Source organism: Pyxicephalus adspersus, chromosome 2 (genome assembly GCF_032062135.1).
Source record: "Pyxicephalus adspersus chromosome 2, UCB_Pads_2.0, whole genome shotgun sequence".
Classification (NCBI taxonomy): domain Eukaryota; kingdom Metazoa; phylum Chordata; class Amphibia; order Anura; family Pyxicephalidae; genus Pyxicephalus; species Pyxicephalus adspersus.
In genome coordinates this window covers 104607297-104632054 of record NC_092859.1, presented here as the reverse complement: position 1 = coordinate 104632054, position 24758 = coordinate 104607297, and the positions used below count along the sequence as shown (strand labels likewise).

The following is a 24758-nucleotide window of genomic DNA, read 5'->3' as shown; positions in this document are numbered from 1 at the left end:
AAAAAAAAAAAATACACTACTCTTCAATCTCAAAGGGCAGTCTGGGGTTGTCCTTCATCTGGTCCTGCGTCGTCCTGGCATACGTCCGTGAGCCGGCACTACGAGCACCGCCATCTTCGTCTTCTCTTCTGGGTTCTTCATCCTACATCACCCGACCCAGGAGGATCTCATTGAACATGCGTGAGATCTGCAAATTTTTCTCTTTGCACAGAAGGAGCGCCCAAGAGCCTAGGCAATCGAGAAGTAGGGGGAGGTGCTGCACCTTTTAAAAAAAAAAAGAAAAAAAAGGGTGTTGCACCTAAAAAAAAAAAAAAAATTTTAGCTTACATAAAAGGGTTGTCTACCCTTTTATGTAAAGTGAAAATTCGGAATTTAGATACACTTTAAGTTGTATGCCATGCTTTCATACTCTTGCTAAATGTCTGTTTGTTGTAGCATTGACCTTCCATAAGTCAATGTTCTATTGTGTTCTGAAATATTTCTCCATATTTTCTGTTTTCAACTTTCAACAATTTGCAAATGCTCTAGAAATGTGTTAATAAAATGTTTGTTTGTCTTTTTTGTCGTTATTTTTTGGGTATGTTATTTGTAAGGAATAGGTAGCACCCAGAGCAAACAGCATGTATAGTGACCCTGGACATCACTAGGTGCCTGTTGCTGCAGGTCTTGATGCCATGATCACCCACCAATACAGCAGTTGCCTCGTGTCCTCTTTGGGCAAGCATAACTAGACTTATTCTCAGCTCTGATGTGTCACAAGCTGAGGTGGGACCTGGGAGAAATTAGTTTCCCAGTTTCACTTCATTTGAGGTCTGGTAAATTCTGTGCTTTACACACATCTGACACATCTGTTATTCTCAAATAATTTCAACAGAAAAGTCAAAGCGCAATGTAAGTAAAAAGTGAAACAAAAGGAATGATCCCAGGGCCAGAAACATGTTTAAAACATCATAAAGCGTTATACAAAACAAGTACCAGAAGATGCAAGACCTGAAGACTGGTCTGGAGATTTAGAAGGCTATTTGGGAAAAACAAAAAAAGGAGAGGCAAAGTAAGAAAAGCTTAAGAGTGACTTGAGAAACATAAAGCATAGGGGAACAAATGAAAGTGACAGATAGAAGAGAATCATAGGGCAAGGCGAAAGAAGGGGGGTGTATCTAATAACTGCAGGGCCAAGACCATACAGTGTCCAGGAGACAATTATTTACAGCAACAGGGAGCAATAGGGAGAAAATAAAGTTGCCAGATATGTAATGATTTATCCAAGGGGTCCAGACCCATTGGCATTTCCCACTGAGTCATTGAGAATGGCTCACATGTTCTCATTTGACAAGGTAAGCCATTTTATGCTTTATTGGAGCAACTGTATGGGCTAGATGATTACCACAAAATTGCAAAAAAAACTTTTGCTACCATTAGCGATACAGCCGCAGTTGTAACTGATCAAAAGTAAAACAAAAATCTGACACTGTGTAATACATACCCCTAATCCTCACACATACCTTACCTCTGAACTCTGGGTATTGCACACCCCTGATCACTTCCAGACTCCTACACCATATACACTATACTATACATCACATAATTCTGACCAATGTACTCTTTATGCTATATAGTACATTAAATGCTTCTGACCAAAGCATGCATTATCCTAACAGAGGCTGGCTGTCAAGCAGTCAATTACTATTTTAATGAAGTTCTTCTTAGTTTATTCTTATTAGTGTTATTCTTTCAAAATTATTGTGATTAGACTTATGATGGGTAAGATTGTGTCACATTTATGCCTTGCATACAGGTTAAGGTTATATTTAAACTGTTGTGTTACTTTACCACACCAACCGCTCGCATGAATCTTTATTTTCCATGGTGTGTCCAAAGGTGACTTTCCAAAGGTGTTTTTTTACAATCATAGCAATTCCCCTGAACTAAACTCTACATTAACTTTTAAAGCAAGCTACAGATTTTCAGATTTACTGCATCAGCTTGCATTAGCTTCAAGAATGACCTCATACTTTGTCTTTTATTATATTTCATACCCATAGTGTATTAGCATGCAGTTATCTAGCCATTTTGTTATGCTGTGTTTTAAATATATAATATCTGCTGGCAATTATAACAGTTGCTGCTGCAATGCTGTTACTTTAGATAAACTAACCTAAAAATGAGATATCCTAATTATTACTCAACCTTTTGCAGCAGTCATATGTCTCAGGTAAACGTTTTTGGTAAAAGGTGCTATAAAAACTTTATATGATCTTTAATATCTTCTTGGTTTTCTTTTGGTCCTAAATACAAAACTTTGTTTGCATGTCGCTGTGATTGTGCACTAACCTTGAACATGGGCCATGTTTAAACCAGGAGTGGCTCTTCTGTATTTTTTTCCCAGGTACAGAGGATGTGTGTGTGTGTATAAGTGTAGGTACACTGCTCAAAAAGTAAGGGAATACTCAAACAACAGTTATTGAAGTTCTGGGATAGCCATTTGTCCATTTAGGAATTGTAAGTGATTGTGAATCAATTTCACCTGCTTTGGTACAAATAAAAGCAATAACAGGTTTGACAGGAGGGACAATAGTAAGCCAGCCCTTGAATAGATCATTTCTCTGCCCTTGTTTTTTGCTAGAGCCTTTGTCAATACTGGTACTGTACAGTAGAATGAGGGAGTACCTGCAGACCACTCCTATTGTCCTCTAAGATGTCTGTGGATTGTGTCTGTAATACATTTAGGTCAAAAACTGTTCTGCTGTTGGCCTTCCACTTGTAATTCAAATGTATTAGGTAAAATGCACAAAAAATGCATGTGAATTGTGTCTCTGGTATATTTGTGCTTAGTCTTTCTCATAAAAACTGTCCTGCTGGTGGTAAATTTTCCCCTGCAGAGAAATCTTGTAGTGAAACAGCTGTCTGTGCTCTTTGTCTTTAATGCATTTGGGCCGGTCTGTTTTACACTGATTTATTATCTGTGGTCTCTTAAAGCTTAAGCCCGCTAAACTCACCTACCTTCCATGATGATGCAACATCTGCAAGCTCCTTCACTGATGCTGACATCATTGTCTGGTCTTTTTTATATCTAGTCTAGATCTTTAACACTCACTGTTCTCCTGCTAGCCAATTTTATGCTGCTGTATCATCTGCAGTTTCATTAATATTATTGAGTGTTAATGCAAATTGGCTAGCACCTGCATATTTTGCAGCATTGAGAAATACTTTATACCTACTAAACTTTATCCATTCTAGCCATTTCTGCCTCTTTGATGAAAAAGGTGTTTTTAGCTGTTGGAAAGAAATTTGTAAATTTGTAAATATCATGCTGATGTTGTTGGTGCTTGCAATAAAAAAAGATTTTTTTCCAGTTTAATAAAAATTTAAGTTATAAATACATTATTGTATGTTTTTACAGTAATTATTTGTTTTTTTTCTGAAGAATGATTTACTGTGCTTAATCTAATGATATTCTGTATTCACTTTACATTGTATTAAAGTGTATGTCAGGGCAAATAACACGTATGCAGTACATCTACATGCACATTTTCCTGTTTTTTGAAGAGCAAAATATATGAATGCCATACATAAATCTGCCAGCTCCTAAATCCTGTTGGCAGTTCTGCAGAAAGATTGGTATCAGACCTGTTTAATTGTATTTTGTTAAATTTGCTAGGGGTTGCATTAACTTTAGCATATTTTGCTCTTTTTGTGCAGCATTGCTTGTTGGAAATGTATAGATTATATTTGATACATACATACAATTGATACATACAGTTTATACAAATAGTTTTTTTCAGTATTTCTGTAAAAACCTTTAAATGTGTTTAATGTGTACCTTATTTACCATAGAAAAATAACCGAAAGAGCCAACAGATATAAGACAGATTCAGTGTAATCCATCCACATATAATAGGATTGTAAAACTATTGTAGGGGACTGTAACTAGAATTCAAAAGGCCCCATAGCCAGTTTTTGAAATTCATTTTTTCTGGTTGATCGCTGTTGTGTAAAGCTGGTTCTGGGAGTGTGCACTCATTGAATTTTCAAGCATGCTTGACTAAAATGGGCATCCATCTTACAAACATAATGATCATTATCATCAGATTATCAGAAGTCAGATTATATATTCATATAGTGGTTAGATTTTCTGACTGCTGTCTGTCTATTATAATGTAGCTGCAAGAATAGCGATATGTGAGGCAATTCTAATATCATCTGCCTAATCACAGTTTTAGTAGAGGAAATCAGCAACAAGTAAAGGCAAAGGTAAAATGTGGAAACTCAACCTAATTCCTTGCTGACCGGTGAGTGCTGGTGGAGAAGCTCATTGAGAACACTAGACTGTGTATATCTAATAAATTCCTTTAGCTTGCGATGAGCTCTGAATGTTCAATGAGCTTCTCTTGGCAGGCATGCTGGTTGATTTTAATAAAAATAGCCGCTTTCAGCAGAGCAAGTTCAGGATGCCAAATTTACAGCTGCCTTGCACCATTACTTCTGAAACTCCTTCAGGGCTAATTAGAACCAGTGGGCAAATTAAGTATATCGATTGCAATTCTCTTGAAATAACCCCCTTCTCTTCCCCTTTATTTTGTTTGTTTCTTGGAGAAATAAATGTAATTCTTTTCAGTGTGCCCTTCTCAAAGTAGTGTCTTTTCTTTTCAGCCACAACACAAAGACCACGTCATGGCTGGATCCTCGGCTAGCAAAGAAAGCAAAACCCCCAGAAGAGTGCAAGGAGAATGGTAAGTTGTCACAGTCCTTCTGGAAAGGGTCCTATTAACCCCTTCAATGCCTGGCTTGCATGACAGAAATGTTTGTACGTGTTAATGAGCTGCATTAAAAGACATCATTTTGGATAAAGTCCATTTGTTGTATAGGGAAAGGCAGTCATATGCCCATTCCAGCATCCCAGGTTTTTTTTTTTTTTTCATGCGCCTCCCCTCTTGCTTGTATTCACAGTCAAGGTTTACAACAAACATAGTTCAATGTTGTGTGAAGCATTAGTCTGTCAGCCCTCCCAGACCCGCCTCACCCCTGGATTTGTGTGTGATAACAGTAGGAACTTGATTCGGTTCTCTCCAGGAAGATGCAATGCAAAGGGAAGTGTCAGGACCATTTCAAAGGATTATGATTATTATATCATGTAACCTTAAAGGTAAAAAAATTTGTTTTGTGTACTTTTTTAGGTCTTCTATAGCAATCAATTGCCACTTCAAAAAAAAAAAAAAAAACGCTTTACTGATAAAATGCCATTTATGTTTTATATAATCTGAATTCATGTTATCAATAGCAGCTTTCTGTGAATTGCACATTTATTCCATCAATGCAGGGAAATATATCTTGTAATGGAATGTGTGTAGCTATCTGCATACAACACCTGTGAGCTGTACACCTGTGTGCTATAATTTCAGGATTGGGACTATGGTAATAACATAGATTGCTTGCTTCCCAAGTTAAAAATGCCAACTTAGGAGCTATTTTCACAGTCGGTTACAGCTCAGCATATTCTGTTTAGGAATCATTAGGCTCATTACAGAAAGATACAGCAATGCTCTTCTGCAGAAAAGACCATCTGACATTCCCATTTATCAATTAACCTTCAAATCTGCAGCACAGAGAACAACTTTGTCACATTCAGCTACAGAGATGATTTGGTTTTAAATGGCGTCATACAAGTACTTTGAGAAATGTCATGAATATGTGTAGTATAGCTTTACCTGCCAATGAATATATAGACCTGGTAAAATTACCTAGTTAAATAAAATCTTTGGTATACTGTTACAGCAACCAATTAAACAGTAAAATGTCACATTAATGGGAAATTATTTCAGGTTAGTTAAGGAGTTACTGCAATTTGCACTCTGTAATATGCTTAGAAAATAGTAAAACATCTTCCATATAGAAAATGATGAAAAAACATCAGCTTGTAATAGTAGATTACAGTAGTGTAATAGATAAATATCAGCTTGTAATAGTAGACTGTTGTTGTTGGAGATGCGTCGTGTAAGCATGGCGCAGCAATTTGAAGATATAGCAATGTTTTGCAGTTTATTTTCTGGAAATATTATTGTGAAAGAAAACTACAGAATGATTTGCAAAAGACCTTGTAACCCATGGCTGTATATATGCATAGCACATGTTAATATGGGCCATTTGTAAGCGAAGTGTGACAGGAAGAGTGTGTACAAATAAAGCTGTGTCTAGTCATTAATTGAAGAAGAAATTGATCCATTCATAACTTTAATGCAGGTATTTATTCAGAAATAATGACTGTGTCTGTTCCAAGGCATTTGCATTGATATTCCATTTGCACTTCCCTGCATCTGCTGGAGCAATAATTGCATTTAATTGCAAGCCAATTTGATTTATACCTGTAACCACTTTGCACAGTTTCACAGAAATTACTTTTTTATTTAATGGTTTGAAAAAGGTTTGTGACATACCAGCAGACTGAAATCATTATCCATTTGCTGTAGTTATGTTTATTTTGTACCACCTGGTGAACATAATTGTTAAAGTTAATTTTATACTTTTTTGTTTACATGCCAATTGTAGACCACTGTCATAGCTTGACCTGCAGTCTAGTCCAGTATTGTAATACATGTCATTGATCCCAATATGGAGTGGTATAATCAGAAACAGTGCTGAAATTAGGTTGTGGACATGTGCTGAGCATTGAGTGATATTATAAATGGACATTTTAAATACAGTGTTTTAATATTATTATCTATCATTTTACCCAAAAGAAAAAAATGATTTGCATGTGCTAATATGTATACTGTATATGTATATATCCATGTAAAAATTAAACCAATCATCAGAAATATGTAGGCTGTCATTGCTTACACTCTCCCTAAAATTCTAGGTGCCAAGCTTTTTTCAGGCTTCAGTAATTTAAAGCTCTGGCGACATAAAAATGAATATTCTTTCAGTTTATAAAACAGTTCTGGCCCTACAGATTTACCTATTTACCAACTATGAAACTGGTGATCTCCATGAGCCCCAATCACCAAGCTTGATCATTCCAGCTGATTCCACTTTTATTAGTGGATTTATCTAAAAAGTAATGTTACTTTTTTGTTAGTAAAAAAACAAATGCACTTGTTGGCAATTAAATAGATTGTGCTGTTATAAGTGTGCCTATTAGTACTAAGATTTGTGTTTATTAAGGTATGGCATGCTAACAAAATTTGTGACTTTCTATGCCATATAAGCACATTCTATAATAAAAATTATTTGTTATGTGCCTATAATTAAAATGTACTACCCCTAACAACCACCAATCAATGGAAATGCAGTTCATTATTTACATTAGTAACTTGAATCCTGACTAGGAGCAGGGTTCCTATTGGCTGCTGGTTGTTATTAACAAAAACTATGAATGATAATCAATTAAATGCTGGACCTTTCTTTCAGTTACATATAGGAGCTGTCTGTCTTTAGATTTTATATTGCCATATTCTAAAGCAGAATATCCCATATACGTGAACAAAGCTGTGAAGACGTATACTTTCCGTTTTGATTTGAGCTTTATATCCAATATCCTGGTTTTTAATGAGCTCCTACACCAAGTTTTGATATTGATATAAAATAAGTTCACTATAGTATCAAGAAGCATTCAATAGGGTATAGATCATACAGAGTATGAAAAGCAGACAGATTTCTCCTTTACACCATGGTCATCTATTCACCCTACCACTGGCACATTCATTTAAAAGTTTTAAAAGCTCTAAAATGGTTATAATTTTTTCACATCTTGTTTTTTTTTTCTTTCTGGTGTGTTTGGTTTGGTTGCAAAAAGGACAAGAATTGTGACTTTAGATTTACTACTAGAAATATGGGTTGGGCACTCGCAGTAAGCCATTAGAAATGTAAAAAGTGATATTTAAAATGCAGTAGGCCATGGCAGGTATACTAAAAAAGCCATGTAGGAGAAAAATAATAACAGCAAGGTATATCTGGAAAGACCTGATTTTGAGTTAGCAGTTCCTTATACATGTAACTTGCAATCCCCATTTCCCAGTGACCAGTGGAAGAATGCATAATTGATGTGGAGGAATTATTCTTTAAGTGAGCCTATGTCACTCTTATGCACATTTAAGCATCTGTTTGGATTGTTGTGCTAGTTACCAGAAAATGTTCTTTCTTCTATAAGAAGATATATATATATATATATATATATTTCTGCTATAAGTTAGCAACATTGTTGTGTATGAAGTAGTCAGTTTCTTACTGGCTACAATTTCTTTTTTCACATCAGCTTGATGGAGATGAAATAACCACAATTACTGGTCATTTTCTTGATAATAGATACAATAAGTTTTAGACCCACCACAACCTAAAGTATGTCAGGAACAGAACTACAGAAAGATCCTTAAATTGTAGGAAAACCCTAACAATAAACATCTCCTATTGTCTTCAAATGCTCTATTTAAAAAATTATATTGAAAGCATTTTATTTTATTTGTTAGATATTTGAAAAAAAATCCAGTTGGTCTTGTCAGAAATTGAGAGGAGTTTTGTGTATGCTTTCACAGATAACTCAAGAAATCTAAGGAGTCCTACCCATTTTATCTTTGTCCCTATGTTGTAGAGATGAACAATGGGACAGGTTCAATAACTTGTGGAAAGACAAAGATATTTTATGTCCTTGAAAAATGTTCCCAATGTGAAATATGCATTTGTTGCAGAAATGTATTGAATGAGGTTTTTTATACTTCTAAATTTAAATGCAGCCATATTACATAAACATTTGCAAACTAAACACAAATGCTATTGATATTTGCACTGTAGCAAAAAGGCTCATCCGCTGTAGATCACTGGTGTGCTACTGTGTGGATATGATAGATTTTGATGCACTGTCTGCCATGAAGATGTTGAGCTTAAATTAGACATTAGTATAACAGAAACCTGCATTTGATATCCCAAAAATAGTTCATAGATTCATTATACTGAATAGGTATTCATCCACCATCTTCATCAAAATATTTTCCTCTTTGTTTTGACAGGGCCAATTTACTTTGAATCAGGAGCAGGATGTTTGTAATACAATGTTCTTATTAGTGCATGAGACACCGAAAATTTCAGTGCAGTATGACAAACAGATCATTTAAGCAATGAACTGCATCTTGTTAAAGCTGCTCTTCAAATCTGCATCACTTTGCAGTGTACTGGGCTTTCCTGCAGGAACTTCATGCTCCATTCACCTTTATTGTTAGATGTAGCTGTGAGATGGTGTGTACAGCACAGGCTTGGGCATAAACAATAAAAAGTCTGCAAGAAGTAAGAAGGAGTAAGAATTTTGAGTACATTTTCCTTTTTCTGAATTTGCTTATGCATTAAGATTTGTGCAATATATTAAACAAAGGCATATTACTTTGCAACAAAAGTTGTAGCAAAAATAGTAACAGCGAAGGCAAAGCTTGTCATAGTTTGAAAGATTTTAGGTTTTTTACTATATATTACTTCCATAAAATCTAATAATTTTGTTTTTGAAAGCTAGATACTTTTATTTTAACTAGAATAAATATTTAGATTGCTATTTCAGATATATTTATCCCTGGATTTTGGTTGTCACATTAAAAACACATTTGTTAACCTTTATCTACAACCATTTTGTTGCCAGACCAATAGCTCAATTTTTCAAACATCCTAGGCTTGTTTTTATACTTTATTCACAATAATTTGTAGGACACGTCCTCATCAGTCAAAAGGTTAAAACTTATCCCAAACCAAAGAATTGTTGTGTAGTTAATGGTCAACAAGACAGATAACAAGGGTTAATTCCACCAATTGGTTTGCAGACAGCAATAGAAATGTGACACAAATGTGACACAAAAGTTCACTCTTCCATATTCTATGCAAAAAAAGTGTCTAAAGATGCATTTTATTTCTAGCTTTGTTTTTTCGCTTGTAATTTTTAACGTTTTTATTACTATGAATGGCTATTGCATATGTTTTAAAACAGTGGTCGGCAACCTTTTGGGACGGGTGGATCACTAAATTTACCGGCTTCGGACCGCGCATGTGCGGGGAGCCGGGTGTCACTCAAAGGGCAAGAAACTTCCCCGATGCCAGAACCTGCCTACTCTCCCATCGCAGGACTGAGCCTGTGATGGAAGGGTGGGCGGGTTGTGTCCAGAGACTGGGAACCGTACGGGGGACATAATCCGCGGCTCTGGCCGGTGGTGCCCCCCCAGTGGGATCTTTCTCCTGACCCAGCTCGGGGGTGCCAGAGCCGGGGACCACCGAAATTTGCTTGCGGACCACCGGTTGGTGTAATTACCAAAAACTCCCTTACAATAAAATAATAAATATATATATATTCTAAGATAAGAAAAACAAGGTATATAGTGAATATAATATAATCAATTCAGCATTTTTAATGCCACTCAAGAAGGAAAAAAACAAACAAAATGAGTAAAAAAAAACATTTTAAAAACAGCAGAAACCTAATAGTGATAGAGAAAAGAAAATTAGGTGTTAATTAAGGGTATTTGGATTATCAGAAGGTTAATTAGGGGTTAACTATGATCAATGCAAATGTAAGGGCAATGATACACACTTTGGTGTATATTTTTCCTTTTCTGGAAAATGGCTTTCCACAGACTTTCCAGGGAAGGATATATGAGAGTAAGTTAAAATACAGAAGTTCCTGTCTCTTTTATGAACAATTCTTCATCCCCTTGTTTCCTACTGGCATTTCCTGTCTCATGCCATGGTTGGAGTATGCAAATGAAAGTGACTAATCACATTCAATAGCATTTAGAATGAAAAGGGATGAGTGTCTTTGCTATTTATTTTTAAGGAAGAACAGAAGATATAATTAGTATCCTTCTAGATTTGGTTAAACTAGCCTATGTCATGTACAGTTTTGCAGACACATGTCAAGTTTGTATTCATTTTGCAATCAATTTACTAGTAAGGAATTTCTTGTTCTTTTATAAGATTGCAGGTAAGAACTTGGCTTTAAATACCTTTAAATTTATCACATTTTTACTCCTATTCTTTCTCCTAATATTTTATTTCCTTGTATAACTGCAATGAAGACCCACTTTCAAACAAATATAACGTCCAATGCATAACTATCTACCTTTTTCTGTACGTTCATTGTATCAGTCATTGGTACAAACTAACTGGGACAAAGTCTGGAGTTTCAGATCAGCCCATAAAGCCATAACAGCCACCAAATTCTGTCAATAGGGTTTATTAAAGTTGTCAGAGAGGAAATGGTATATAGAGGGTGTCCAGATACTTTGAGGTTTCTGAATGGGAGCAATACGAATACGGCTTCTTCCATGTTTAGTAAAAAACAAGACATATTTTGTTTTACTTAAATGATTTAAGACTTGGCACACCACCAGTTTAAATAGCTGCAGTAAAGATTTAGCAAAGTTGTCTAAATTATTGACACAACTGTCAAGTATTAGATTTAGTAACAATTCTCTAAGAATCCTATGCCTTTACCTAGTAATGTGCATTTAAAATTGATAGACACTAAACCTGAACTGTCTAATCCTTGGACATAAACATAAAGTATGATTTTATGGTCCCCACAATATTGCATGGCTTGATATGTCTATTAGGAACTTCCTTCACAAATGACTACCCTTTGGGAAACCACATACCATACCATACACATATCTAAATAGTGATATACAGTTATCTTATGTTGCACTGTAGTCAGTAAAACAATGAGCTGTCATATACTAAAACTGCATTCCAATGTTTAGTTTCTATTTTTTGGTTCAGGTCTATTTTCCTTTGTTTTTTTTTCCGGAAAGGGAGGCAGGATATTGACCTTCCACCAGTAATTTGTGCAAAGAGTAAACTATCCCTCCAGAGCAGCCTTTCTCAACTGTTTTATCCATAATGGAACCCTTGAAATAGTTTGCAGGTTTTGTGGAACCCCTGCTAAATCCATATGAGGTCAATGGAAAAAATGCAAAGTACATTAGTAGGCACTGGAAAGAATGCCAACCTTGTGGACAATATGTCCTCTTGCTGGCTCTGCCATGTGCTATTGGCCATCTAACTAAGAGGTCACCACCGAATGGTAGGCTAAACAGCCAATTCTTGATAATCCCCTAGAAGAACACTGGAAGAGCCTTGGGTTTCCACAGAACTCTGCTTGGCGATGGCTGCCCTAAATTAGACCCCCTAGCGGTAATCCCGAGTGTGACTTGGGTTGGCTTTTACATGCAAAAAGCGGTAATCCCGAGTCACACTCGGGATACTTTAGAAGTCCCCCTTAACTTTGCCCCGCCCTCCTGCGGCGATCGGATGGTCCCGCTGTGATGCCGGGGCATCGGTCCGTCGGGGGGCGTGGCCGGGCTGGAGATTTAAAAGCAGATTACCGAGTAATCTGCTTTTAAATACCCCCCAGGTCCCGGCCACGCCGCTGCCAGCATCAGCAGTGAGATGCGAAGCACAATGCAGGACTTCCCCGGAATCTGCTATTGCTGCTGGCATCTGCAGTGAGATGTGAAGCACAATGCAGGACTTCCCCGGAATTTGCTATTGCTGCTGGCATCTGCAGTGAGATGTGAAGCACAATGCAAGAAGTCCTGCATTGTGCTTTGCATCTCTCTGGAGATGCAGAGCAGCAGCGTCTGTGTGAGGCAGGGCGGATCATCCCCACTCACATCAACCCGGAGGATGAGTCATCTTCCGGGTGATGCGAGTGGTGATGTATTGGGGGGTATGTCTGGGAGGGAAATTTATTTACCATGTAATCTGCTTTTAAATGGTTTTTACAGTACAAAAACACCACACAACATGAAATAAAAATAAAAGTACATTTTATATTTTATATTTTTTTTTAAGATTACATTGTTGTCTATTATTTCATTATTTTTTAAAAGTATTATATATAATTATGTATTATATTATAATTTATGATTATAATATAATAAATAAATAAATATAATTATCATACCCGGGAGTTAATCCTAAGAATTACAGACCCACAATAAAAACAAAAATTTCTGTGCAAAAAAAAAAGGGTCACTTTTTGCATCAAAAAACTGACTATTAGAATGAATTAGAACTGAATTAGAATGCTAGGGGGGTTAAGGACATGGTTTTTAACAATGTATTCCCATTATTTTGGGGCTATAGGGTAGTATTCTTCCTAAAATGAACAGGAAAAGTTTATGCTCAGTTTCTCACACTTCTATAGATTGATGTTTGTGTTTTTCTGGGTGCAGTGACTACAGGTTCTGTAATCACTGTTGGAGTAACCATTTTCTCAAGGATTTTTTGGATTACAAAGGACTCCCTTAAATTTGTTTTATAAATTAAAGGCTGTTTTATAATTAAATATTTATGGTATATTTGGTAACCCATGTCGGGGGATTCACAAAGCATTTTCTATTTATTAACAGGATGGAGCAGAAGATGCTGCGTTTCAGGCTTTCTCACCCTGGTTAATAAATCTGTGCCTTTTAAAATATGCTCAGGGAGAGGAGAGGAGGGGGGTATGTGATTTTTATGACATATTTAGCTGTATGGATTGGGTTCAGCTTAAGCTATTGAGCTCTATAAAAGGCCTTTTTCAAGAAAGGAGTAAAAGACAGCCAGAAAAATAATTGAAAGGAAGACAACAGTTCCATGTTTGACTGCATCTGAGTATCTATGATATGCATAAGAAATATTTCATATATTGTTTAGCTCTAACAGAATAAAGAAAAAGCACCCAAAATGACTATACTTCCCGTTTAACTATTACTTTTTTACATTTTTGTTTAGGATTCATGAGAAACACAAAGCCTAGATTCTGAAAGACCTATAGGGCATGGATAGATTGTAGCTTTTCATGTCAGAATAGCATCACATTCCATCATGACACACCTAATCTTATGTTATATTCTAGCAACATGTGTTCTTTTTTTATCTAACAGCAGTTTGCAGCAAATTTTCTCTGTCGCAAAGAGCCTTTGACTAATGGCTAATGTTAAGAAAACTGTCGTCACAAACCCTTTTATCTGCAAGTGTCACTGAATTTATTGCTGGAACATTTTGTTATTTCATGATATGAAACTACATCAAATTATATGTCTTCGGACCAATCCCAATGCCATTACTGTTGACAGAATTAGAAAACTATGTTCAGGGATCTAAATAAATATATATAAATATATATGGGGAATTAAAACTAAGTTCTGTTTTGTACATTTTGCTATATTCAATATTTTGTGATTGTTTTATGAATTTGATAAATATGAAATGTCATTAAATTCACTGAAAACCTCTATTACTACTTCATCCTAATTTAAAAAAAAAGCAAATAGATAAACTATTATAGGGTAAGTCCCTTTGGTGGCTCGTGGTTGGCATCATTTTAAAATAAGCTTTGTTTTTAAGCAATGACATAGTCACCACTGAACCACGCCATCCCACTTGCTGTCAAAGGTGCAGCAGTGCAGGGGGCCAAGCAGCTGGCAAGGTGCCAGACGCAGGATGCCTCATGGAAATGCTTGTTTTGAACGCAGGTCTTAACCTAGCCTTTTAGTGATGTTTCCCCTTGTTATCCTCAGTGTTTCTCAACTTTCTAAATATGAGGAAACCCCTTGAAAAAACATTCAGGTCCTTAAGGAACCCACACTATAATTACTAAATCCACAGCTTACAGTACATTGATGTGGTGGTGAGTAGAAAGAATAGCTTTGCTGGTCGATAGAAAAAAGGTCACCCCCTCAAAAAGCCAAAAAGATCATTGCTGTCACCTAAAGCAGAAGTAAACTAAAAAAAGTCACTGTGTAAAAAAAAGTCAGATCTGTTGATCCCCCGGAGGTTTCTTGGATCGGGTCCTAAATTGTCCTGGAATCCTCCCTCATCCCGAGATTGGCTATTTTGTATATATCCCCAGAGGTCCTGCACTCCCATTTTGTATTTATTGCATCAATCAAGAAATGCTGCTGGAGGCTGTCAGACATACTTAAAATGTGATACTTTTTCATGATGAGACTGTATGTTGTATTCAAGATTGACCAAACCCTGGTATATTATTACTTTAAGTATGAACACCTTGGCTGCTTTTTTTCTTCTGTTAGTGAAGTTGCTGCATTTTGTGGGCAAGGATGGGATTTAGTCAGGATTAAGCAAATCTCTTCTTTCTTTGCAGTCACCCAAATAGTTATTTTCTAAACTGTAATTACAGATTTTCCTTATCAGAATGAACATGTGACTGCATAGGTGAATCTATCCAAGGACAAATGGTACAAAATATGTTTACCATTTTGTGAGACAAGCAATTAAAATATGCAATTTGTATTCAGCATTGACTTTCTCCGTCTCATTTTATCCCAAGTATCGGATTTTTGATTTGAACTTTTTAGTACACTGGAATAGTAGGCTAGTATTTTTAATTACCATGCTAAAGGTGCCCATTTGCTTTTCAAGACAATACCAACACATTTTATTAGTTCACCTACCTTGACATAATTGGATCTGAAACAAATTCATGCTGTACTAATAATTCAACCATGCTGCTTCTATCATTTAATGGATATTGTTGTTGGCAGGAATCCTAAATTGTGGTGGATATTTCAGAACAGACAAATATTGAGCACAATGCATTTCATTAATTTAGATTGGTGATATCCTGCTGGTGACCAGCAGGTACAGGTCTTGTGTTTTTCTGTCATTTGCATAGCGCTAAATGTAGTGTACAAGCTTTATCTTATAATTTAACCACTTCAGATCTTGCTGTCGTATACCCCTTATGGACCACATCAATTCTTCCATTATTGCTAGGGGTCGGCTAAATACACTACTAAAAACAATGCTAAGAAAATGTATTTTTGACTGCAGTGGCTGGAACCAGGTACTGTATTTTTATATTGTTACGGCAAGGTAGTGTCAGTAAAAAAGTACAGGGAGAAACTGGGTACTCCATCCTCTGTTCTTTTGGGCCTTTTTTTTTGGTGTGGGAGTACAAGAGGAGTTAATTAACTGAATTTTGGTACTATAATTATTAAACAGGATTTATATAGCGCCAACATATTATGCAGCACTGTATATAAAATAGGAGTTGCAAATTACAGACAGTGACACAGAAGGGGGAGAGGATATCACTGTATCATGATATCATTGAAGCCTAGCAATGTCACATGGCTGTTGCCCATGGAAAGCTTTTAAATAATAAACAGTCCAATTTTGTTGTAAAATGTTACTGTTTTTTTAGGTTGAGACATGTTCGGATTCAGTGATGCAAATTTATTAAGGTACAAAAAAGATCTTCCTTAATGAACTTCTCAGTTGGTCCACACACAGATAAAAAAAATCCTTCTTTTATCTAGCATTTCTGTACTAATTGATATAATACATTTTTACCCTTACTTTTGCTCCACCTAATGACAGGAGTCCCTGAACTCAATAAAACTTTAAAAACTGGAAAATGCATATAAATTTGTGCATTTGTGTGATTTTTGCAGGTCCAGAGAACGTTTGTACCATGTAGACCTTATGCCATCATCAGCCCAGATTAATAAACTTTTGGCTGAATATTCACTAACTGTTCAGAACTATATCTGATGTCATCTGTTCTTTTCCCTCTTGAGAGAGGTAATCCTAAACTACACCAGTCACAAAACCAGGTAATATAAACAGAACGTATAATTAGGTCAGAAGTTACCAACAGTTAACAGAATATTGCTTTGCTTTCTAAATGCTGAGCTTGCTTGTGTTCCGGACTTTCCCTTCTGGTTCATTAATACAATCACCTACTTCAGCGACTCTTCAGAGAACAGGATGGGGTTGTAGCTAAATTTAACTTTTACAAAGTTGACATTAACATATAACCTAACTGCTTGCCTCTAGATCTACTGATAGATTTGACTTCTTTATATATTTTGAATGAAATGCTTAGTTCAGTTTTATGACTAGTTTTGCTCACTAAAATTTCAGATTGTATAAATATACTTGCAAATGGAACAATATGTCAAAAAAAGGGTATGAATCAAGAAATGCTACTATATTGTGTTTGTAATACAGCTTGTAAATGAGTTATGTTTTGGTCACTGTTATCTCTTGTTCTTAAAACTGTTGTACTCCACTGCTAGTAGTTACATAGATAGTAGTTACTATCTCCACTGATAGTAGTTACATAGATATGGAAAAGATACCTAGGAGGAAGCAAAGCTGTGTAAAAAAGATATTGCAGCAGTTAAAATGTTTAACTAGAGTTTTAAAAAGAGTTTAGCTAGCTAAAAAAAAATTGTATTGCTAATAAAAAAAATCAGCTTTTAGGTGCCAAAAGTTCAAAGACAAACTGTAAGGCCCTGGTCAGCACCAGTCCTCACCAGACACCAGTCCCCAATCTTACACCGCAGTCGTCACCTATAGCAAGCCCCCGCTCAGCCTCGGGAGACTGGTTAGGTCTCCCAGCACTTGGTTGCCCCCAGGACTTACTGCGCAAGGGATGGTGTCTGGGAATGGGCTGGCAGCAAGCCAGGAGCCCAGAGTTAAAGCAGTACCAAGATTACAACAGAACAAAGTCCAGAATACAGAGCAGATGTCATAACAAGAGATCAGTCCACCAAATGAAGTACAAAGGAAAAGGCTCAAGCAGAGTCGGGGTCACAGGCAAAGGTCGGTCCAGGCTGAGTTCAAGCAGGTTGTCAGGAACAGACAAGGTCAGCAACAATAAATCAGACGAAAACAAACTTCCGCTCAGATTAGCCCAGCTATACGCTACAACAGGCATTGGTGGCTGAGAGCAGAGAGACTCTAAAGTCCCAGCAGCCAATGGCAGTGCACGACTGAGTCAGGAGGCGGCTGCTATCTTAGTTCTCCTGGCTGCTGCAAATGACATCGCTGGACAGAATAAACAATGTTTATACTGCGATGGCGCACAGCACAGAGTCGTCGGACAGATGCCCATTTCCAAACACAACTGAAATGAAAGCACTGTTGTCTTACTCCAGCTAAGTTTCTTAAATAATAAGAAACTTTAAGATTGAAGATTCTTTATTTATTTAAAAAAAATTGCATTTATAAATTAACAGGTATAACAACCAGGAAGGGGAGAGGGGAGAAAATGTCACACAGTGAGGTTACAGTCTCCTAAACATACAACAACTACCAGTATTCAATTTACTCAGAGTCCAGAAATGCACCCTTCTTGTTAATCAACCCCCAAAGAGATCATATTTTTGTTTCTTTTGATAAATTTTGACTAATCAAACAGTTCTTGGATAGGGACGATTTTCCAAAATATGCAGCTAAGAATTAAACTGGATAACTTAGAACTTGATATATCAGTTCTGGAGTTTCTATAATTTTATTAACCAATATTGTTATGTAAATATGAAATATATATATCAAAATATAATAAAAATACATAAAATGAGCCTAGGCTTCTTTTCTCAAATTTGTTTCCTTTACAGTTTTATTGTCAATGTAAACCGGTCACCTGTTTCCAGAGGTACCAGAATTTTAAATCCGACATAGGGATCAGAACAGTCTGTAGAAATGAAAATAGTTATGGCACCAGTGGGTTTTTGGAACGCAGTTACAGTTTGGTTTGTGTTCTTGTGTTTTGTTTTCTTGTTAGGGACAGGTTAACTTGAATGTTGAATATCTGATTTACACTAGTGTTGCTTTGAATTATTTACTTCCCAGCTGGCAGCAACAGATATTAGCTACAGGCAGCCACAGACCTTACTAGCATAAAGCTGAGAGGGCGGTCAAGGACCTTTTAAGGACACTGCTTTTTATTTAAATAGCTGTATGATACTGAATTCTATATGTGCTTCATATTACCAATAGAAGGGCTTACGTTGTGAAGAATAACTATATATGTATAAATCTACTGTACATGATAATGTGTAAATTTTACAATATAAGACCAAAGCTAGCCAAAGATGTAACAGATTGATTTAGATCCAGCTGTTTGAAACATTAGATCAGTTTATTATTCTTTTTTTAAGCTAATCAGATTGTAAAGAGAATGATTTGTTCAGGTATTTGTTTGTACATTTTCTTTTTTTCTTTTTCAACCTGGTGCAGATTCAGATTATAAATTGTATGATATGACTGTATCATGTGATCATTCTAAGGGACTGAACACACAAAGGACAATTTTATGAAAAGTTTTGAGAATGCTTATACAATGCATACAATTACATTTTCATCTGTACGTCAATGTATTGTGAATCAGCCTCAATGTGTGGCTCCCAATTGAATTACAAATATCTTTTCAGACAGCTTAAACTACATCGGTCATTAAAAATGAATAGTTTAGGCAACAATCCACTTGTTAAAACCAAGAAACATTGAAACTGGTGGGACTTGGAAGTATGATGCCTTTTTCATTTATAATTTTTTCCAGATTTTAGACACAAAATGTGTTCTAAATCAATCAAAAACATGTTCGTACTTCTCAGAAGGCGTCTCCAATCGATTTTTCTGTTCTTATTGATTCCCTTTAAAATTGCTTATGTACTCTAGCCTGGGGAGCAATAACTTTCAAGTAGATATCCTTTGCACTAAAACATAGTTTTTATATATGTGTGTTTAACTTAGTGTGAGAAAACATGAGAAACCCCAAAATCTATTTTTATTTGAAGGCTTCCAATTCAACCTGTTACTGTGTCCCTTTCTTATAATATAAAACCATTTTAGTTAACACCTGGTGGTCCTGCCAGTAGCTGGGACTTTCCTCATCCTGGCATTGTTCTGCATATTTAGCACATTACTCTTCTTCACATCTTAGTCTTCAAAGTAGCCAAATAATGTGTATCTACTTTTTTCTCCTCTACTGGGGTCACATGATCACACATGTCACATTCCTGTAAAAGCTCCAATCTGGTATTTATTCGTTTTAGTGTTAATTTTGTCAAAAATTATAAACCTGCATCATGCAGTAACAAATATATCCCCCTAACACACTATACACATATAGCTGCATGGTATCCATTCGGACCTATATCTATGCACCACTTCAGATTGGTTTATTTTAACTCCTTTATTCTAAAATTTTTATTCCTGGAGCTAAACTTTTGGTAGTAATTAGGATAATCCTCACGTACAATACATTTTGTTCCAGCAAAAATAAATGACAGTTCTTTTCAACTTGAAATAGGCAATCTGTTCTCATCAAACAAAGCAGACTGATTCAGAAATAAGGATAGAGAAGATAACAGAAATCACCATTATTAACAGACAACATCAGTAAACATTTTTTTCAAAAATCATTTTCTACACATACATTCATAACCTGTGAATTATTCACAGCAGCAGTGCCACCTGCAGTGCTAATTTTTTTCATGAAATTCACCTAGTTCTATATAATAAGATATGTGTGTTCTTTATTCATTGTATCTTAAGGTAAACAATGACTGTTTACTGAAAAAAAACTCATCTTGCCTTTATTATGTTTTCACATATGGCTAAAAAAAATACTTATGTAAGCCCAATTCTTTGAACTGTTGTTTACTGACAAACATTGTCCAGCAACAAAAAATGTTAGGACTCTATTACATCTGTTTTGATGTAATGCAGGAGTTGTTGGAAACACAGGTAATATGTTGTTGCAGCGCAATGAATGGCAACTCAATTCTCCAAGGCAGTGCCCCTGTATTGGAAGACAAAGAACTGCTGTGCTCTGTGGTGCATTTCTTTTGCACTTTATAGTATATTGGCAGCCTTTTATTTTGAATATACTTCCTAATTATTGAAGAACATAAATGGGGCGTTAAAGCTCCAAGTTTTGTAATCCTCCACAGCCAAAGTTACGATTTATACAAATCTACCACACACTGCGCTGGGGATTTCTGGTTCAACAATGTACCTTAGATCCCTGTTTTACCCCCAGCCTGCTACCTGGAGAATGAGTAGGCTTCATCATTGCTATATTAGAATGTAGACTATCTTCTTAAGTGTGCAGTATGGTACATTTCTGCAAATCATAGGAGAAGCATGGTGACATTTTAAGTCTTTTTTGTTCTTCTCCTATTCATGTGTCTTGTTACCACCTAATTTGCAGTTTATGGAAGGTTCTTATAACTTCAAAGAATGAATCTCCTAAGATATTTTCTCTTCCTAGCTGAGTCAGAAAAGAGATCTCTGGGGGAAACAAGCTTGCTGGTGGTTTGATTCATGTATTAACATTGACAGTCTCTGAATGTCACTAAATGTCACTAAAAGCAAACAATGTAAATTGTGTTGTATTTATATCTTGCCAACTTATATTAAAACAATTATTGGTCATGTTAAATGTAACAAGGTTGTCATTGTTTAATGCTCATCCTGCACTAGGAGCACCAAGGAAGGTTGAGGCCACCTAAGGGAATGTGCCAATTCCAATGTGGAAATGTTTCACTAACAATAAAAATTCTTTTGCAGAGGATACCAAGGTTTGACTAGTATCTCAATGCAAAATAACTCAAGAAGGAAATTAGGTTTCTAGGATCATTCTGTGTACCAGTGGATACTCTAGTTTGCCATTTTGACAAGAGACAAACATTTTCTGGTAGTTTTAAAAAAATACCAAATGAAAAGGTGGTTTGAAAATTGTAATTGCCTTGAGTTTCCATTTTATATATCCCATATCTCCTCTATCATGAGGCTCTCCTTTTAAGTGTTAGTTAGGAGATCAAAGGTTAAGTTTAGAGGTGAGGGTTAAGTGTAAAGGTACAAGTATTTAGTACCAGGGGAGAAATTTAAAATTGAGAAATTGAGGGTCATGAAGTTATTTAGAGTTTAGCTTAATTGTTAAAGATTTAGGCAGAGGGAGGGTCATCTGGTGCTTTAATGTTCAAGACACTTAGGTGATCTAAAAGGATTTACACATCTTTAAACAAAAGATTTTTTAAGGAAATAATGGGGTTTTCAGTGCACATGCATTGGGTCAGATTTAGTAGCTGTGAAGCATGAATACACATCCTTTAATTCAGCTAAACTTATTTTTTTCATATCTGACTCATACTTATTAAAAGACAGTACAAACCATCATGTTTTCACAAGTGTTGCATTAATTAGTTGTTTTCTTGTAATGTCAGTGTCTGCTAAAAAGTATAAATGATGTACAGTAAATATAAAACAGATGAATTAGCAAAAACAAAAAAAGCAATTGGAGTACTACAATTTTTAACCTTGGATCAAGTGAGATATTCCTATATAACATGCTAAATATAGAGATGGTAAAGTCCATTCATAATCATGCTATGGTAAGTCATAAACATGATTGCAGTAAGCTCTTGTTGTTTACATTTATCATTTGTTTAATCACACAATACCCTTCATCATTTATTCAAAATCATGCACTAAACATCTGCTTGGTGAATTTAAAAAGATCGCTCATGAAAGTGTTGTTGATTAGTTGGACATATGTGCGCTAGATTAAAATAAGATATTTAACTAGAGAAGAACAACAAATTTAGAAGAGCTCCTATATTTAGCTTTTATTGCTAAATCATTCACAGTATTTTTTGTGTTCATCTTGAATGAGCTGTTTTTCAAACCGACACATTAGTACATACATTTAATAAATATCATTTATATACATGTAAATAATAGCATTGTTCAATGCTTTTCTAAAACACAGGATGTATTGTCCAAATCATGTATTATCTAAATAAATAATTTTACCTACAAAATATTTATTAACATAAATAATGTTTGTCACTTAGTATATCTTAAAAGCATGAACCAATGATTTTGCTTTTAGGGAGTTTCTAATGCCGCCTATATGTCTGCAGTCCTATTGTGTACATTTTTAAACATTTCATTTATGTTATATTAATGTTTATTTATGACTTATTTACCTTTACTCCACTTATGGATAAAGAAATCATTTATTCCAGAGGGAGGAAAGTTGGACAGAAAAGAATGATTTGTTGGAGGAAAAATGTATATACTCAAGGTATCTTTCTCTATATAATGTTATAAGGAAAGCATAAACAAGAATACATGTTTTTGCTTCAATACAATTATAACTGTAAAGTTTCTGTTTCTGGATACAAATTATAAACCAATATTTACTTGTTTTAAATTACTTGACAGTGATTTTGATGAATGGGAACCATTTTAGGCACCTTCTTTCATAAATCTTTCATTAGAAGATATATATCCCTATATATTTATATAAAAATTATTACGGTAAACTCTTTACTTTACCAAACAAGATAAGATCTTTACTTAGTAAGTTTTTTTCAATTAATTTTAGATGTTTCTGTATCATTATTTCAATATACATCTATACATGTCATGAAACTAGAGGCAAATTAAACTACTGAAAGGTATATAAATGTCAAATATGTCACTTTTAACTTCTGATGTGGTTACATTTACATATATAGTTGAATAGTGAATTAGTATTTTTATTTATATAATGTTACTTTTCATTGTTCGGTATAATAGACTCATTAGGAATTATTTTTGTTCTGTAAATCAACAAGTTAATAAGGTAGCATTCTAAAATAAACCATTCTGTGGTCTATATCAAGTCTTGACCTCAAGTAACTTTATAATGTACTGTGATATGCCTTCTTAACATCAGTTTGTCTTTATGAAAAGGATAGTGATGATGAAGGCTTTATTTGTCATGCCCGCCATGTACCTTAGTAACCATGTGGAACCAAGTGAACACTAGTTAACCTTTCATAGTACTCGCTTCCTTCTAGCCGATAAAGTAAACATGTGTGAATGCTTCTCGTGTGGCATGGTCCCTTAAAATGATTGGTCTGTCCTAATTTATTTACATGGAATTAACACTTGTTGGAACACTATGTTCTCAGTATGTTCATCCAGGAATGCTTCAAACTTTTCCAAGCACATTAAAGTACATTCACCCATCTTAAAATACCTTAATACATTTGCCCATTTCAAGTTGCCCTGAAAAAACACACAAGTACTCCCCCCCCACCCCCCGGAGAACCTTAATCTTAGTGCTACTGAGGTATGAAAACAGTTCTAAATTGTCATACGTACTACTTTAACCTAACAAGTTTTTGGGCTGCGTTATCACATATATGTTAGACTTTAAAGTGGAAGTACAAGAAAAGGAACACCTGTACAAGCGCACCAAAGCGCATGTTAATATTTAACAGCTTTAATATTGGTAAAAACTTTAAATTATTGCACTTATAAACACCAAAGGAAGTCAAACGTTTGTATTGAGCCATGTACAGTAATTTTTCCAGGGTCCCGTTGCCAGCAAGATTGTATGTGCAGTCAGACTGTTGTGATAATGTTAGACTATGAAATTTCCCCCTTTGTTTATATATATATATATATATATATATATATATATATATATAATCACCATTATTACTTATAGGTTTAGAATTCTAAATAAAATTAAAAAAAGAAGTACCTAAAAGGGCGAAACAGATTAGTTTCATGAAGGTTAAGTGTTTCAGATTCACAAGGAGATTGTTTCTTTGATGTATTTAGAGAGAATAGGCTTCTAATTGCTGTGTAACAAACTAGGAAGACTGCAGTGGCAGGTGAAATGGCTGAAACCAAACATTTACAGCTCTCGTTTTGAACAAGATATGACATAACATCCTCCTCTGTAAAAAAAAAGAGGGTATTGTGTTTTTTTTCCCACAGATGGATTGTGCAGTCAAACTTTTTAGCAGCCAGTAGTGAATAGTTTAAAGAAAGTCTATCTATCATTTTGCCAGTGTGCTGCTTGATCCTCTGTTTAACCCTAGTGAGCAGTATGTGATAAGATTCCTCCTTCCCACAATCATCACCAAATCTGCTTTATACTTTTGAATATGATGTGTTTAGGGTTGACCAACAAGGCTAGGTTCAAACTT

The 24758-nt window shown here is 35.4% G+C and overlaps 1 protein-coding gene across 8 annotated transcripts in view; it reads left to right on the top strand.

The window, feature by feature from the left end:
• The window catches only part of MAGI2 (membrane associated guanylate kinase, WW and PDZ domain containing 2), a 394804-nt gene that overhangs the window by 267684 nt on the left and 102362 nt on the right, over positions 1-24758 (top strand). For all 8 annotated transcript variants that reach the window (XR_011919492.1, XM_072401735.1, XM_072401731.1 and 5 more), the window contains one exon: positions 4651-4730. Coding sequence is in view for 7 of the 8 variants with exons in the window: in XM_072401735.1 (XP_072257836.1) it covers positions 4651-4730 (80 nt within the window). In the remaining variant the exon portion in view is untranslated. The remainder of the gene's footprint in view (positions 1-4650; positions 4731-24758) is intronic.